This window comes from Perissodus microlepis, chromosome 6 (assembly GCF_051167445.1).
Source record: "Perissodus microlepis isolate ML-2025 ecotype Zambia chromosome 6, ASM5116744v1, whole genome shotgun sequence".
In the NCBI taxonomy this organism is placed as follows: Eukaryota; Metazoa; Chordata; class Actinopteri; order Cichliformes; family Cichlidae; genus Perissodus; species Perissodus microlepis.
Window position 1 is genome coordinate 15,918,153 of NC_140466.1, and position 17,248 is coordinate 15,935,400.

Here is a 17,248-nt window from a genome sequence, read left to right on the forward strand (position 1 = left end):
CCAGCCAGACACCCATTCACCAGCAGCACTGGGCAGCAGCAGCCAATAAAAACAGCTCTTTCCCACCCGCAGCTTTTTGGGTTCGACTCAACCAATCAGGGAAGGCTTGCTGGTGCACCTGATGCTGTTTCTGGCCAGGGACAGCCAATCACAGAGGCTCCAGCACACCTGATGCATTGTGGTCTGCTTGCTGGTAGTCAGCAGGCTCGCACTGCTGTGGACCCCACCACAGGTGTCGTGGATCCAGGCCATTATTCTGCCTGCCAGCCAATCAGAGGCGTCATTTCATTATCAGACACATGTGGCCTGGCAGAATCTGAGCGCTTGCATTTTGTCTTGTGTGTGTGTGTGTGTGTGTGTGTGTGGATCTGCATGTCTATTAGCATGGATGTGTATTTGTGGATGTGAGGGACTCTATTACCCCATTCCCATAATGCTTTGCTCTCTTATCAGCAGGCCTCTCCGACTCTGAATCCCTGCTTCATCATCATTTTGAAACTTGTGTTGCCCCCTCAAGGAGTCGAGAGCCTCAGCAATAAAAAAAAAGGGCTAAAAATAGGAAAAAGAAAACAATGTTTATGGACTAATAAAGATGATTAAGAATCGCACAATTGCAGAAAAATGGAAGGTTTGCGAGTGCAGATTATCTGTAATAAAAAGCTGAGGGGAGAGATTGGGGAGAGAGGGAGAAAGAGAGTTAGCCATACAGACCTCTCATTGCGAAGGATATGAATAGCCTTTGTTTTCACCACAACTCAGGGCTGTGTGGTCTGCCAACGTCTGGCTCTTATTATGGGGTTTGTGTCTGTGTGTCTGCGTAAGTGGCATGCACGTGTATATCGGTGTGTGTGCGCTGGTGCGTGTTGCAGTGTGTTTGCGCGTGAGGCAGAGCGAACATGGGTGTGGAAAAAATGTATATGCATACGGGCGATTATATTTTCAAGAGGGTTAGACTATATGCGTGTGCATTTCGGCATTTCCACACACATGCAGTGTTTTCTCTCTGCTCCCGTTCGCTGAATAAATGTGGCATGGGGTCTTGGGTTGGCACAAGCGCGTGTGCATGCTTTTTTATCCGTTAAAGTTGTGAAATGAAATAGGATTTCACAGAACGGCACAGCGGCTGTGGGATTTGGGCTCCCTTCGGCTAAGTAGAGTGGGATAGGTTGATCCAATCAACTGCAGAACTGCAAGGAGAGCCTATTTCACAGCTCCGGGCCCTGCCAGAACCCTGCCTGCCCGCCTGCCTGCTTGACTTAGAATACAAATGAAGCTCCCTGAATGCACACCTACACACATATGCATGCATACACCCTTGTACTTACAGACAATCTGACTGGGGATTTATAGTGCAAGTGTTGTGGAGCTTCTGTGGAGAAATGAAACCAGTTGGGGTTAAAAGACTGTTTCACACGGAGCGGGTACATTTTAGGGTTACGTCTCACAAAGAGGAGGGAAGAAAAATCACAATTTCGTTTTGCCACAATCGAAATTACACTGGTTTAAACAAATTAACAGAGTGTTGGGAGATTGCTTTAAACATTGCAATACTTCTTAAATATACTATATGTCATTAAAGATCCACGAAATATAATATTTTATTTAATAAATATTAAAATGATATAAAATATATGCAGGGCTAAAATCTGTGCTGTATTTGTTCCACATTTCGCAGTATGACTTTTCAGCTACATGGAAACAATTTTAACTGAATAACTATCTCTCTGTTTTTCAGGCTACTGACACCTACCTGGTGAACGACGATCCCACTAGAGGCCCAGGGATGCCTGAATGTTTCCTCGTGTCTGATACATATAGGGTATACACATCCCCAAAATACATACACACTGCAAGCTCTCTGTATCTGTCCTTTTAATTGCACTGATGTCCCAAGATATATTTCCTGGACACAAAAAAACAAAAAAGGAACCCAGTCCCTCTCTGTTTTTCTTTTGTAGGGGGAAGGATTTTGTAAAGTACAAAAGCCTCATTAGTGCATTCATTTGACATGGTCCGACCACAGCATAGGAAACACTATGCTACCTTCATTCTTGCCATGATGAATGTTTGTTTCTGGGGTTCCATTAATGTGTTCAGAAAATACATCCACATTTTGTGTTGACGTTGTGCTATTACCTCGCTCATATGTCCATTTCCTCCACACACACACACACAAAAAAAAATTCCCACACGTCTTCATGAATGTTTTCAGTTCATCTGTCAGTTGCGCTGACATGTGGCAAAAGTGCCCTGCAAAAACACTATGTTTCCTAAAAATGTCAACTTTTCCGTGACATGTATTTTTATAAGGGATTATTTAGGCTTGGCAGAAAATTGGTTTTGTTGCAGATTCATGTGGAGGACACGCGTCACGTGCAGGGCAAAAGTTAGAAGCCAGTTAAAGCAAAGAAAAAAATACTTGACATTATAAAAGTGAAATTTTTCTGGAGGATACTGCCTGGGTTACATGTTATACATATGGTAATTTTCACAAATATTTCCCCCCCCCAAAAAAATCAGCTTTCAGAATGAGTTTGGCGATAACTGCTAGACTGCCTGGAAAATTGCTCTTTTGGCCTACACGCTTCAATATGACTTGTTCCATTTTCCACTTTTAAAACAAACTAATTATGACATAATCCCAGCAAAATAAATCTATACATCTTTATTACCGCTGAATACAAATATGGTAAAAATGCACAAATCCAAAGCCGTCAGAGTATAACATATAGTAAACACATTTTTTTAAAAAGCAGCAGGCCTAACACAGTGCTCTGCATACACACTCACATTACTAACAGATCCATAGTCTCTGGGATCCACACTGTATATGATATGCTTGTTAGCCGTAGCGGCCGGTCAGCCATGTCTTTCTGACTGCATATGCCTGTATGCATTTGACTGGCATGCCGCTTCGCAGGCAGACGTAAACAGCTTACTCAAACAATATTTACACTGTATGCCGTAGTAAACGGTACAGTTGCACAATATTCCGTTCACATATTTCCTGCCTTTTGAAAGGCAGCCTCAACCACCTGTCTCACACATTTAGCATGCTAATGGCAGTATCAGTATGCTACATCACATTCAATATTTAATGGCCTAGCCACAGGCATTGGTAAACAACAAGGATATGAGTAGTGCTGTGTGTCAATGGGAGACCGCAACATGCTAACTTTAGGCACGCCATATGGTTTTCTCATGTGCTTTTTAATGGCAAGCGTAGTCTCAGAACCCACTAGATCCCTGTGCGCTTGAGGGGCTTTCAAAGGTGATGTTGAGACCTGACTGTTTGATTATAGGCAGAGAGTTTGGAAAGAAAGCCCAAGCGTCAGTGTTTTGTAACTCCTGCGGTCGGTTGCTATAGTTTGTTTGTTGCAGCCAAGTGCCTGTGTTGAATACTGAGATGGACACCTAATGTCAGACTGAAGCCAGTAACAAAGACAACCAGTAAAATCAGGCAGCAGAAAGGGAGAGCGTGTGTGTGATGAGGACAGCAAAAAAAAGAAAGAAAGAAAGAAACTAAAGAAAGGGAGAATAGCTGAAGATTATGAGACAGAAAAGGAGAAAGTGACACTAAAAAGAGCCACTGAGAAAGAGAAAAAATGGGGTAGACAGAAAGAAAAAGAGGGAAAGCGAGAGAGCGGACAAAAGCTTTGGGGTTTGGGCCTGTGCCGTGGTGGGGTGTGGTTTGGAAAGAGGAGAGACTTTGGGAAAAGAACACTACACCTCAATATGTTTTACTTTCTTTCACTTCAATTTAGATTTTTCTCTCTTTTTTTTCTGGGTGAAATTCTTTTTCTGGTTGTTTGTGCCAATATATCTTTGACCAACAGACATTTGTGTTCATGAATGCACTGAAACTGTGAGTGTGTGTGTGTGTGTCTCCACTGTACACTATATGCATGTGCGTTTGTGGTGTCGGTTTCTATGTATGCTACATAGGCTGAGGTCTCGTAAAGTTGCACAGCTTCATCCCCCCCCGAAAAACTTGGCATCCAAGCACGAGGGTGACTTCAACCCCCAAAACCGCACCCTTGCGCACACATGTGGGTGGGAGCAAAAACTTTTGCACAACTGGAACACATACGCACACGGAGACTTGCACATATAGAATTGTATTCACACACAGGCACACGCATGCTTCCAAATACTAATGCTCGCTCTCTCTCTCTCTCTCTCTCTCTCACACACACACACACACTCTTACACACACATGCACAAGGCAGAGGCTTATGTATAATTGCAGGCACTCTGCCTGCATATATGAGTTTGATTAGGCTGAGGAGCAGGGAGCGGGTGAGGATAAAGCCAAGCCTGATTAGAACCAGAGTGTATTGCTTCCATACAATAGAGGCACAATGAGACCGGTTTAGAGCACTTTGCACAAGTTCAGGTATCTTTTGTCCCCATAAACATATACCGTATACTGGAATATGACTTGGATTCAGTTAAAAACAAAAGCAGAAATAGAAAAGCAAAATGTATCATGGCTGAAAAAAACGACTCTCTTAGACAGCAGAATTTACAACTTGCTGTGATAATTTTGGACTTGTTTAGGTTCATGAATGTGCCTGCCATTGTAAATATTTAAGTCTGGTTATAACTTTCAGATGATGAGCTCTTTACTTAAAACGAGCGGCACGCAGCATCTCGAGCTAAAGCGGAGCTGCAGAGTCAGGGCTCATGTTGAGCTCTGACACCTTATAAAATGCATTAAATAAAAATAGGCGGCCCGGATTTAATGAGATGTTTCAGCAGTATGAAAAGCCGACCCTACTGCGCACGTTTACTTTACAGTAACACATAGTCAAGTTAACAATCGGGCCCCCTTCAACAAACTTGTAAGACATTTAAATAGCTTGTACGCAGAAAGCTTTGTGCCACCATCCAGATGACTGGCTGACAAAGGACCACAGCATAATCTGAGCTGTAAATTTAAAACTTTCTTCTTTTTTTTGGTCTTTCCATTTTTGTTACACTTGGGTTTGCTTCTGCATTCTTCATAAGAGCAAAGGATATGAAAGCAGAAAAGGGATCTTTTTGAGGAAATATGCCACCTCAATCACTTGTGTTTGCTCTGGCAAACACAAGTGATTGGCAAAGATTTTTAAGACAGTTTTGTCAAAGTAAATATCCCTGCACCAAAAAAAGATTCCGTTTTTTTTTTTACATGACCAAAAGACTGCAAACATAGATAGATAGATAGATAGATAGATAGATAGATAGATAGATAGATAGATAGATAGATAAAACACATTATTTAACAGAACTAAAAGCTTAGATTTCTGCTTCCGAAGTGTTTAAATCATGTAGTAAAATATAAGCGAAATCCCATGCCACATTTACAAAAGTATTACTATCTTTAAAATACAACGAGCTGACTGCTCTGCCCGCACAGTACCACAGGCGCACATTGAGCCCCTGTAGTTCTGCAGGAATACTGTAGCTCAAGCGACTTTTCTTTGGGGGATTTAGCGAAGCGTTGATTCTTAAAGAAAAAGAAAAGAAAAGAAAAGAGAAAAGAAACGTTTAAATAACGATCGTTTCAAACATAATGTTAGGTTTCTGATAGAAAAGCGGGGAGGGAGAGAGAGAGAGTGAGTGAGAGAGAGGGAGCGTTAGAGAGAAAGAGGGAGGGAGGGAGGCAGGGAGAGAGAGCAGCAAAAACTTTCCTCTAAAGTTAGTGCGGAGCTTTCACTGCAAGTGAGGCGGGGTTACAGCCTGGACTGAGCCACAGCGGCTTTGCAATGCGGCACCGCAGCGAACCTCCATCCAACTTTGTTATCAGCAACTCCAAATTTCATCTGTAGACTCCAACATGTACTCCCCTTACTGCTTGACACAGGTATGGAAGAAAATCGCCGTTTTAAGGCTCCGGCGCTTTGCTTTATTCCCTTCCCCCCCGGTGTAGCGCGCCTCCGGTTTGTTTTTACTGTACGTGGTTTACAGTGTTGTGTCGCCTGTCGCGCTGCTACTTGTCATTTGCTGCGTACGAAGGAGCTTTTCCCAACTCTGCTCTCTTTTCCCCGATAGTGTTTAACCTCCCTCGCTCTCTCCCTCTCTCTCCCTCTCTCGCGCTCTCTCTCTCCCCCTTTCTTTTTAATGGCACTCCTCCAACGGGCTTTCTTGTGCGTCTCATTGCGCATGGTTTGGAGAGAAAATGGCGCTTCTCCCAAATCTATTTTATATAAAACGGAGGTTGGAGAAAGGGGAAGAGGGGCTGGGTGTCCTGACAGCTTGCGACTAATTCCAGACAAACGGAGGCAATAACCGGTTTTATCCATAAAGCTCATGAACGAGTTTTAATGAAGCTTCATGAGTAGTAAAATCTTCTTTTTTTTTAAAGGTTTCTAACTTACGGCTGTAGGGTGGTCTGCCAGTTTTCAGCCGCGGGGGCCTTTAAGGGTCACGTCGTAGATGCAATCTTAACTGGATTTATCATATTCTGCAACAGCAGAAACAAAACAAAGTGCTTTATTTTATTTATTTATTTTTAATTGTTTTTTGGTTTTTTTTTTTTAGCCAAATAAGAAATTGTGGGCAAGTGTGCGTGTGTGTGTTCTCGGTGGTGTCAGATTGATTAATGACAAAACAGAGGTGCCCTTTAAATAAACAACAGAACCACTCCGTAATATTTGCGTAATCATTGTATGAAAGTCAGTATAGGTGGAAGCTTTTTAGGGATTCTCCCGGTTAAAAAAAAGCGGGAGAATGTAATGTGCGTAATTTTAAAGGCCGTGGATCAGGTACAGGTTCTACACAGAGGAATAAGTTAAGTTAAAAAAAAGTTTAGATCAATTTGCTTTAAAACATTTTCTTTGAACTGCAGCTTTTAACTGAGATCTGTGAATATTTAGCTCACAGGTTTTCACCTAAATTCGAAATTACAGACTTAGTTTTGACCTTTCAAGGCTCATTTCCTCTAAGCATTTCTGCCACTGTGCACTAAAACTCTGCATTATCTTGTTTCACCTCATACCCTATAATGTTCCTTTGATATATATCTGTAAACTGTGCACTAGAAATAAACTCGAGATTAAAGGAAAACACAGGACTAGGACAACCTTCAAACCTTTGTTTTTGTCTATGTTGATTTTTTGACAGACGTGACCTTGAGCTTAGGCTTTATTTTTCTTTTTGTTTCATTTTTCATAACAGTGAATACATTGTCTTTATGAGCTCGGCGTGTGTTGTTTCAATGCGTAAGGAGCCTTTATCTGTAAATCAAAACAGATCATATCACAGGCCTCGGGAGATCAAAGGTCACGCTGTAAATGACCTTTTTCATTTTCTTTACAGCGCCGCACTTTTTGTGCCCGACAGAGCACATACATTTAAAGTTATGTTTATTCAAGTAATATTAGAACAGTCACTGCAGAGTTAACAGATGAGGACCACAGGAGCGCCAAGCCTGCTGCTCCAGGCCACCGCAGGTCCGTTTTTCCCTTATGCCGCTCGGCTTATCAAATTCACACACCGGGATAAAAGCACTTTTTTATTTGCACGCACGTCACCAGCAGGCTTTTATTTAAAGGTGGAGTTAATAATTACCGTTTAATATCAGTCGGCCCATTTGTCAGTAAGAAATGATTTTTTTTTTTAAACACAAGCTTCAGTTACCTGTAAGTTACAGCCTGCAGTGCAATAAATGTCAATTATAAGGCTTATGATGTATAATTTTTGCGCATTAATTTGACTTTTGAAACATAATAAAATCACAGTTTGGCTTCCAGCTTGCGTGTTACATTTCAATGATACAGGAAGGTCACGGCCTGCAGCCCTGCGTTTCTTTTAGTCCTACAAAATGCTTTACTGTAATATTCATACGTTTTGCAAAAAATGTATTCCAAATTGTAGCTGCACAGCCTTTTGCAGTGGAGCAGAGAATTGTAATCATTCCTTTCCTTAAACAGAACAGTCTGGTTTCGAGAGCTCCGAGGAAAACATGCAGGATTCCTTCTCACAGTTATTTCAGGCCTTCAGACCAGACCTGTTTTGCTTTTTCTTTGACTGAAACTAAAGTATAATGTGTATGCATGTGTGTATGTCTCTTCTCCGTTAGTTTGTTTTTACGTAAAAAAACAAAAACAAAAACCCCGGAATCACAGGCATCCCGTCGGCCTCTTTCTCTTTCTTCCCGCTTTCTCTTGACTGTTCTGCCGTCTGCAGGTTTTATAGAGTCAGAATGACATTTAATAATCAATAGCCCATTTGATTTGCCCCGTAAAATAAGTCCAGCAGCCCTACTGCATATTTAGTACAGATAATTTTCCGAGCCTGGCGGTATGAGGCGAGGTCCGCATCGAGTTTCCTCTTTCTTTCCATTAATTAAAATTAATTGGCAGCAGATCCTCTCACACGAGCGCCGCATGGACTCGTGCTGCCCATATGCGTGATACATATTGATCTGCTTAGGCTGCTGTTACTGCGTCTACGGGTCTAGTGACAGATATCAAGCAAAGCTGGTTTGTTTGCATTCTCTCGTATCTCCTTGAGTGCTCGTGTTTGTATGTCGAGTATATTAAGATAACACCAGTCAAAGATTAACCCCAAAGACGCCCGTGCATCCTGCTTCTTTCACACCTGTAATTGAAACATGACTTAAACATTTGCATTAATTTATGCTCTGCTCTTTTTAATTATCTTTTGATGCTTCATTAAAACGGAATACACGCCGTTTGTGTGTGTGTGTGTGTGTGTGTGTGTGTGTGGGTCCACATGAGTGTACACACGGATGCTGACGTGCGTAATGTAGATTGCTTGTAGCCTAACTATCCATCCATCCTTCCACATTCGTCCAGTGACTCCATTAAGAGTTTGTTCTTGATCACTGTCGTGTAAATAATTCACAAATCACAGAAAACATGTAAAAGTGGTGTAAACAACCTACAATGCATTATTAATGCTGATAAAAGCTTTTTTGGAATAGCCTGGTAGGTGACGGACCGACGAGCCAAAGTGGCGGTGCAAAACATTGCCAAACATTAGCAGGAGTTGGTTTTTTGTTTTTTTGCGTACGCGTGGCAGTGTTTCACGTCCCTGTGACGGAAATGCATTTGCATGAAGTTTTAATGCGGCTTGAAGGTCGAGGGGGGTGGGGGCGTCGTTAATTAAAACTTCTATGTGCTGCGTTTTTGAATTCGGTTATTTCAGACTGCTGTTAAGTCCCGTTTATCCAAAATGAGATGGGTTGCTAGCGCCAAATTCTGAAGCTTTTGCCGCAAAATAAGAAATGTTTAACAATGTGCCGGGAGATTGTTTAACTGCTCCCCTCGCGGTTCACGCGCAGAACATTTTTATTTGTTCACTTGATTCTCGCTCATACGCCATTCATGTCCAATTATACGCACTTCTTAAGGGTTTTAGATTTTTTTTGGACTTCAAATGAGTCCTTGAAATTCACTCGGCCATGTGCGATTGGCTGAGCCATTAGAAGCATGAAGTGAAATGTGCACAGGCTACAATAGCCGTGCCATATAGCAATAGCACAAGAAGAGGAGGGGGGGAGTGAAGATGTTGCAGACAGTATCTTTGGTGATAGAGATAAAAGCATTTTTATCGCAACCAAACAGCCAAGTGAATCACTGTATATGGAGCAGCGCACAATATGTGTGGCAATCTGTGTGAAATTCACACAGCCAGTTTCTATACAGTTAGACTGTCCAAATCAAACATTCATTCTTAAGCCGAATTTTGAGATTGTTCTTTTTCCTGTTTCCACCTAGAAGTCGCCATTGTCACAAAGGGTCAAATGTTCAAGACCCATGCCGTCACAGCTAACTACCTGCTAGTGTGTGCTTTTTGTGTGCGTACAGTACTTGTTTTTCCGTCCCGTTTTGGGCCACGGCTCTCCTGCGTCAGCGTAGGTTCTGGTTTCACTGGGACCGGTCAGTGACTGCTGGTGTAAGCCGAGGTGGGTCTGCATGATCTGGTAACATACCAATCCTTACCGGCATCACTTTGCACCCACACATGCACACACACTCCCTATAATCCTGCGCACACATAGCTAGTTTGCAGGCATAGCTCTGTCGTGGTGGACGGTAAGCAGGGTGAAAATGGCCAACTGCAGGCCAAGGGCAAGCAGGCAGGCCGGCAGTGAGTTGTAGGCAGAACCAAGGGGTACACTGTGTTCTTTTTACTTATTCATCCTTTGCTAGAGGCAGACAAGGTCCAACTTACGCTCCTTGGCCCCGAGTGAGAGCTGGTAGGCAGGCACGAAGGAAAGCGTGCTTGGGAGTAAGAAATGGCACATGATGATGTCAGTTTAGCAGTGTCTAAATACATTTGGATCACGGGCTACCAATAAATGTGCCTGATATGTGTGAGGGATTGATTTGTGCCTAAATTAACTTAAATTGTTACTCAAAATTTTGAAATCGCATGCATAGTGTCAAACGGTAGTCTATACTAAAATTATGAGTTTTTGTTTGTAACGTCACCAAAAAAGAAAAAAATATGCAATTGAAGGACCCATAAAGCCCCAGACCTATCGCCTAAGGTAGCTCTTGGACAGTCGTCCTATGGCAGTGTGTGTTTGTTTGAATGTGGGTGAATCTGTCTTGGAGGTGATTTAAATCCAACACAGTGGCGCTCTGTTTATCCCTTATCTGTGCAGTCTTCCCAACTGCCCATAGAAAATGGATTTATCATGCTTAACCGAGGCACTTGGCACAATCCGGTAATAGGTGGCTGTCCTCTGGATGGATGAGCATGTGTTTGTGTGGCCGATATGCGCGTGTTTATGTGTGGCCTTGTGCACATGTTACCTCCTCCCTGTCCTCTGCCTTCTAGTGTGGATTAGGTTTAGGTTGATCTGTGGCCAGTGGTAGCAGGCGGCCCCTATAGCGGTCTTATGTTGGTCTGAGATAGTTTTGTTTACCGAGCCATACTGCACACACATGTATGCATGAAGATACGCAAACTCATCCGAAAAGAGAATGAACACTCACGTAATGTTATAGACTGATAGACAGACGCGTTCAGGAGCGGGAGCAGCAGCAGCAGCAGCAGAGTCGAAATCCCCTCACTGTGCTGATACTGGGAACGCTGCTCCGACTTTAGCCTTTGCCAGTTTTCGTCACGGGGGTGGAAAATGCTCCAAAATCAAATTTTCACAATTGTCCCTCAGAGCTTTTGTTGTGGCTTTGCTCACTATGCGATATAATTTTAATCTTGGCTGGGGTACGAATTAAGTGTGTAAAGTGCTCGTGTGATTGACTGATAATTGCATATCCTCCCTGTGCAAGACTGTTATTTTTTTCTCAGGTTTCAGAATCAGAGGTGCAACAACTAGCAGTTTACAGTCATTTAACGTGAAAAGACTTTAGTTTGCCAGCAAAAGAGATGAAATCATCAGACGATGGAAATGTGAGAAACCACTAAGGAATCAAGAGATGAGAAGATGCAAGAGCCAAAGAAGTGCGCTGCTCTTGCATCTGCTTGGGACAGACTCCCCTTCACCTTCATCCCCACTTCTCCTTCTCCTCCACACCCCTCCACCTTCTCAATTAGCTCCCTTTTAAAGAGAAGTAACGGTTAGTGAGTGATCGGCATTGTTCGAGGATGAGCTTCAGTTGTTGTTGTTGTTTGTCTCACCCTCTCCCTGTATCTTGCTCCATCCCCCTCCTGTGTGACCCGTTGGTGTGTTTTTCGTTCTTTTTGATTTTCTCAGAGGCTTTTTTTTTTTTTCCTTTTTTTTTGTGGGGGTAACCCCACTGAATGGGACAATGCAGCCTAGCGTGAAATTAAAGCTCTTAGTTAGTTTGGAGTTGCTCAAAAGAGGATTTTACACATGCATGCATTCATCACCCTCCCATACGCTATAGATATAGCTAATTAGAGGAAGTATACCCTATTTCGAGCATCAAGAGCCCAATTAAAAGAGTAGGGGAAACCTCAGTGAGTGAGATCTAGGCCAAATCAGCTCAGTGAAAGCAATTCTGTTTCCTTGCGTGTGAACAGTATGGCTCCTTCCTTAATCCAGGCGGGAAAATATGGACGAGGCTGATATGAGAAGAGTGCAAGTTTCATTAACATATGCATGTCACGTACTCAGTAAGTAAATCAAGAAAACATTCTGATTGATCATCCTGACAGGCGAGCGTCAGATTCAAAACAGATTGGGCTGCTCTTGCTGACTCTTCCAAGTCTCATTTTGGAAGTAGTCTGCACCAAAATGTCTGTCATGTGTGCACATTTCTGTTGTTCACATCAAAGACATTTATTTGTGCTTTTTTCCCCCCCAATCAGTTAAAACAGCCTTGTGATTGTTTTGCCTCGTCGGAAAAAGTTGGCGTTCTCCTTAAACAAACAGATCATAAAAGTGTAGGCATTTCGAATTAAATGCAAGCAAAGCAATCGCAGGCTACTGTTCGACACCTAAGCCTTTGCCAATATGTTTACTGTATTTTTAAATGGTTATTGATGGCAATATATAGGGCAGGCTGTATAGCCACGACAGCCCAGTGTGTTGAATGACTGGCTAAGGTCATTTATTTTTGACTGGGCTCTGTGTACATTTGTGTGAGTTAGAAGAGGCATTGCGGTGCAGGGCTGCAGAAGCCACGGGAGCGTTAGCCGAAAAATCAACCGGGCCAAACGAACATGTCTGACATTTGTTACGGATGCGCTTGCAAACTCCCAATCACCGTGATTCCCTTTGACAATTGTAATTCCCCGTATTATTAAGTAACGCACACACATGTGCGTGCACACACATTTCTGTTCAGCCATGTGTCCGCAGTGTAACTGCGGACACAGAGGTCTGTAGTTCCAACTGCAGCCAGGGAATCCAGTTAGTGAGTCAGACTTTGTGGAACAAAGTGTGCTGCTCTCTGATTTTCTCCCTCTCACTCTGTCTGTCTCTCTCTCTCTCACTCCTGTTGAGAGCGCTGGCAGCTCGCCAGGGGTGGAAAAATCTATAAGCCGTTGCGTAATATACCATATCTTTACCTTGGTTGAACCCAGCGCAAGATCCACAGCTGTGTGAGCACACAAACAGAGAAATGAGTGTGCTCATGCCCCGTGTGTGTGAGGCAGAGAGAAAGAGGCCACAGACAGAGGGAGAGAGACACACAGAGTGGCTTCTTTGTGGCCAGTTTTCACTGTGTACCCTCATATAAACAGTATCACACCACTTTGATCAAATGCTGCTGACAATTTTTTTTTCTTAAGTGGATGGAGCATAGTGTTCTAATCACTCTCTGGAGAAACTAAGCTCAGGCCACATAAGATTTATCTGTTTTTGAGGCGGCCAATGTCAAAAATGGAAATCAAATTAGGTCCATGTTTTGCTTGCATGACATATGAACTCCATGGAAACGCCACTGTACTTCCAAAGTCAGAGGGGTGAGCGTATCGCTCTTCACGAGGTACTTGTGCTCTGTGCATAACTTCAGGGAGGAAATTAGAATACCGAATAAATTAAAGTGTATCCGGCCTCTCATGTTTGGCATGCTTCCTCTCATTCGATTCACAAGATTGGGGTTTGCTGTGTTTGGAGCTGTTTGTGCAAGTGCAGGCCTCGCTCGCAGTGTCCATCTGCACCTGAAGCTTCTTCGGGAGCAGTCGCTGTTTATACTCCTGTGGGAGGGAGTGTAATGTTTTGATTGGATGCCTCTGAACGCTGTGTAGCTGCTGACTTTCAGACTTTTGTACTGAGCGCGCCTTCGTTCATGGGTGTCAGCTCTGTTATAGAGATATTCTTATAAATGGCAAAAAAAAAACCCACAAAAAAACTCCAAAAGAAACAAAAATAAATGTGTGAGTAAAGAGTTTGAGCTTCTTTCCAAAGCGTGCGGGTCTCCGTGTGATCATTTAAGTAAAACGAAATGCCAAATATTGTCTAATCAGTCCTCCATCTTAACTAATATGATCAATCCAGGCAGTGATATTAGCCATCTGAAATTCACATGATAGGACTGATTCATTTTTGATTATGCTGATTGCTATTAAATGGTCTGTAATGACTACTGATAATCCCCATATGCAGCTCGGAACTCTGGATTCGCTGGGAGGCTGTTGTTTGTTAATGCACCACTGAAACCTAAAACACATACAGATGTGTGTGTGTGGGACAAAACCACAAACGCAATCGAGATCCCTTGCCATTGTTTCAGTGCATGCTCGTGCTTTATTTTTACCGGGCTCGCTTATGGAAATGTTTGAGCGGACGTGCAGAGTAAACCCCACCACCCCCACCCGCGTATTCAACACATTTTTTTTCCTCCCCTTCAGCTACGCAGTGTAAAGGGTCAAACTGTTAGTGTGGTGATGGTGGTTTGGACCCGGAGGGCGGGCGGGGGGTGACAGCTCTATGAGGGAGGTAGCTTCATTTGGGTGGAAGAAGGATACTGCATCATTTTTCACCTCATGTATTGCATATGTATGTCTGTGTATACTGTGTAAACGTTTGTGAGACTGACTGCTGATATGTTTGTGTTTATTGACTCAAAGAGACAGGCCGTGGCTGCGTACACAGCGGTGTACGGGTGGCAGGGGTCCAGGACTGAGGGAAACGTGTGTGTTTAAAGTACACACAGGCCTAATTATGCTGATTTAAGCATTCTTGCGGTCCTCCCTCTGGCTTGTGGTGTGTTAACTGGCACTGGGGCGTCCAGCAGAGAGCGAGAGAGGCAGTGAGGGAGTGACGGAAAAGATTGAAAAAAAAAAGAAAAAGAAGACAGAAATAGAATAGGGCAACCTTAATCAAAAGACTGATTAAAATTAATAAGGAGGTCGGCAAAAAGAGAAATGGTGGCAGTTTAAAGTACTCAAACACAGCGAGAGTAACTGAAAAAGGTTATCCCAGATGCTAGCGAAACAGGGGAAAAACATACAGCACCATCAAACTTCCCGGCAGGTTTTTTCCCTCCTCACTTTGGGGTTAAGAGCGCGCCCGCTCTTCATATTTATTTTTATATTCAGATGTTATGGATTGCTCCGGGAAAAGGCTGTCCCTTTTCCCAGCAGAGGAATTAATACTGTTTGAATGTTCTTCCTGCAGTCGAAAAAGAAGGAATTTTGCAATGGAGTTTAAAAAGGTTTATTAGTTAAATCCTGACCGGTGCTAAATAAACAGGCTAGGGATGATTAAAATGAACCCTTGTTTGTTTACGCTCTAATTTCTGGCCTGTGTGCATGCGTGCACCTGTCTCCTGTCTTTTAAGTGGTGCAGTTAAGATTGTAAACTATCCAAAAAAACAGAAAAAGTTTTTTTTTTTTCCTTTTTTGTCGGGTGAGAAATTTTTTTTAAGGAATTGTAAATACGTGTGCGTTTAGAAGGAGTTTTGCAACTTTACTTAATCAGTTTGCTACCTGAAAAGTATCCGAGTATTAAAAGGTACATAAAGAGCCTGCGCAGGTTCCTCCTATAACACAGCCGCGCGGAGATTGATGATGTTGGCCAATGTGTGTTCAAGCTGCTTTTCATGCAGGTGATAAAATCCTGCTGGAGACGAAGGCAGGGCCGCTCGGTGTCTCCGGGTTCATTCACTGCACTCTCTGAGACGGGCTCAAGGAACACCAAAACTCACATGTGTTTTCATTTGAAAGACGCTCTCACTTTCATACACCTCATTTCTTTATACTTTTTCCTTTTTCTGCCCCCCCCTTTTTTTAATAGATGTGTTTGCAATTTTTTTTTTTCTCTATCATTCCTCATCAACTCCCCCAGCTCTCTTTTTTGCTCGCATTACATCTGTTACCTCAACCATTTCTTGTGTATTTTACCTCATTCTTTCCAGCCCCCTCTCCTTTCTTTCATTCCCTCAGGAGGAGCCATAGTCTTATCTGGGATATGTTGGATTTGGTGAGCTTAAAAGCCACTTTACTAACTCCCTGTCTGCCTCTCCTGAGAACAGCACGAGCTATCTTAAACAGTTTCACCATTCACCAGGCTTTGTCCATTGGAATGCTGCTCAATGGGCAACTTTTTACTCCCTATTGGCTTTTTATGCTAATCCTTTACCTGGCTTTCCATCTTCTGGACCTCCTTCCCTTCTCTGTTTCTCGTTCTGCCTCTTTTCTGTTCCTCCGCTGTCTAAAATACTTGATATACACATATTGGGTTTCTTTGGTGATGTGAAGGAATGCTAATGCATCATAACCATATTATAGTACTTAGAGTAGGCAAACGGTGCCAAGTGCTATCTGGAGAATCAAATCTCTGCACAAGAGCCTTTTCTCTGCTTCAGAGTGAAAAACAGTGTTCACATTTTGATTTTCCTCTCTGGAAATACATAAAGCCGAAAGCCCATCTAAAATTTGCTGAAACAATGCTGTTGTTGTATTCAATAATGCAATTTCTCCAGGAATGGGAAAGCTAGCCTAAATAAAGATGAGGCCAAATCCTATTTTGCATCTGATCCAGGTCATACTGTGCTTTCTTCTCTGTGTATGCGAATAAATGTTTGGACGTTTTGCATATACTGTTACGACAATCTGGTCACAGGGACTTTTAAAAGCATTTGAATACCGTAACTGAAATTTAGTAAACAAAATATTTATTTGAATGCTTGAAGAGTGTAACCAAATTATAAGTGCAAATCCAGAAGCAATCCTAACAGGATATGATCAGACCCCGGGCAGGCCCTCTCTGGCGTATGGCAGGCAAACTGGAGTGAGGGATTTGCTCGTTTTATTATTAGGGCCGGCTTGTGTTGTTGATGGAGCGGCTCCATCCATGTTGACTCACAGAAAGACAGCGGTGATGGCTACACTGAGCAGGGGTGTCAGGCTTGGCTGATGACTCCAACTCCCCAAACAGCACTGCAAAGGCAAACCCTTCTTTGTGTGTGCGTGTGCGTATGTATTTGAGTTAGTGGTGTGTTTCTGTGTGCGCGCGCGCGCGCGCGTGTGTGTGTGTCTGTGGAGGCCATACTGCAGTTGTGTGTGTATCTTTCTGCGTGTGTGTCTTTCAGTCCTGACAGCCAAGAAGCTTCAGCAGCATCTGACGTGGCAGCTCTTGCTGCTTTCAGTCCAGCTCTTTCCTTCTGGCTCACTTTTCTGTGATACTATCTTTTCATACAATCACATGTTTATAAATGGAGACTGCCTGTTGTTTCATACCGGACCGGTTTTGCTGAAGGTTTATCAAGTCTATGCAAAACTGTAAATTTCGCTTAAAATAATATTGCAGGAATACTTTTTTTTTTGTAGTGACAAATATTTTTTTTGTTTTTAGAACAATAAAACTGAGCAGGATACTCGAATTAAAACACACACGCACACGCACACGCACACA

The 17,248-nt window shown here is 42.9% G+C and overlaps 1 protein-coding gene across 9 annotated transcripts in view; it reads left to right on the forward strand.

Annotated features, from left to right (window-relative positions):
• Positions 1-17,248, forward strand: part of nfixa (nuclear factor I/Xa) — a 109,274-nt gene that overhangs the window by 5,590 nt on the left and 86,436 nt on the right. For 8 of the 9 annotated variants that reach the window (XM_084931044.1, XM_084931047.1, XM_084931046.1 and 5 more), the window contains exon 2: positions 1,736-1,819. In XM_084931044.1, the coding sequence (XP_084787170.1) occupies positions 1,736-1,819 (84 nt within the window). Of the gene's footprint in view, positions 1-1,735; positions 1,820-5,678; positions 5,849-17,248 lie in introns of those variants that run through there. The other variant, XM_084931043.1, reaches the window with a different exon arrangement.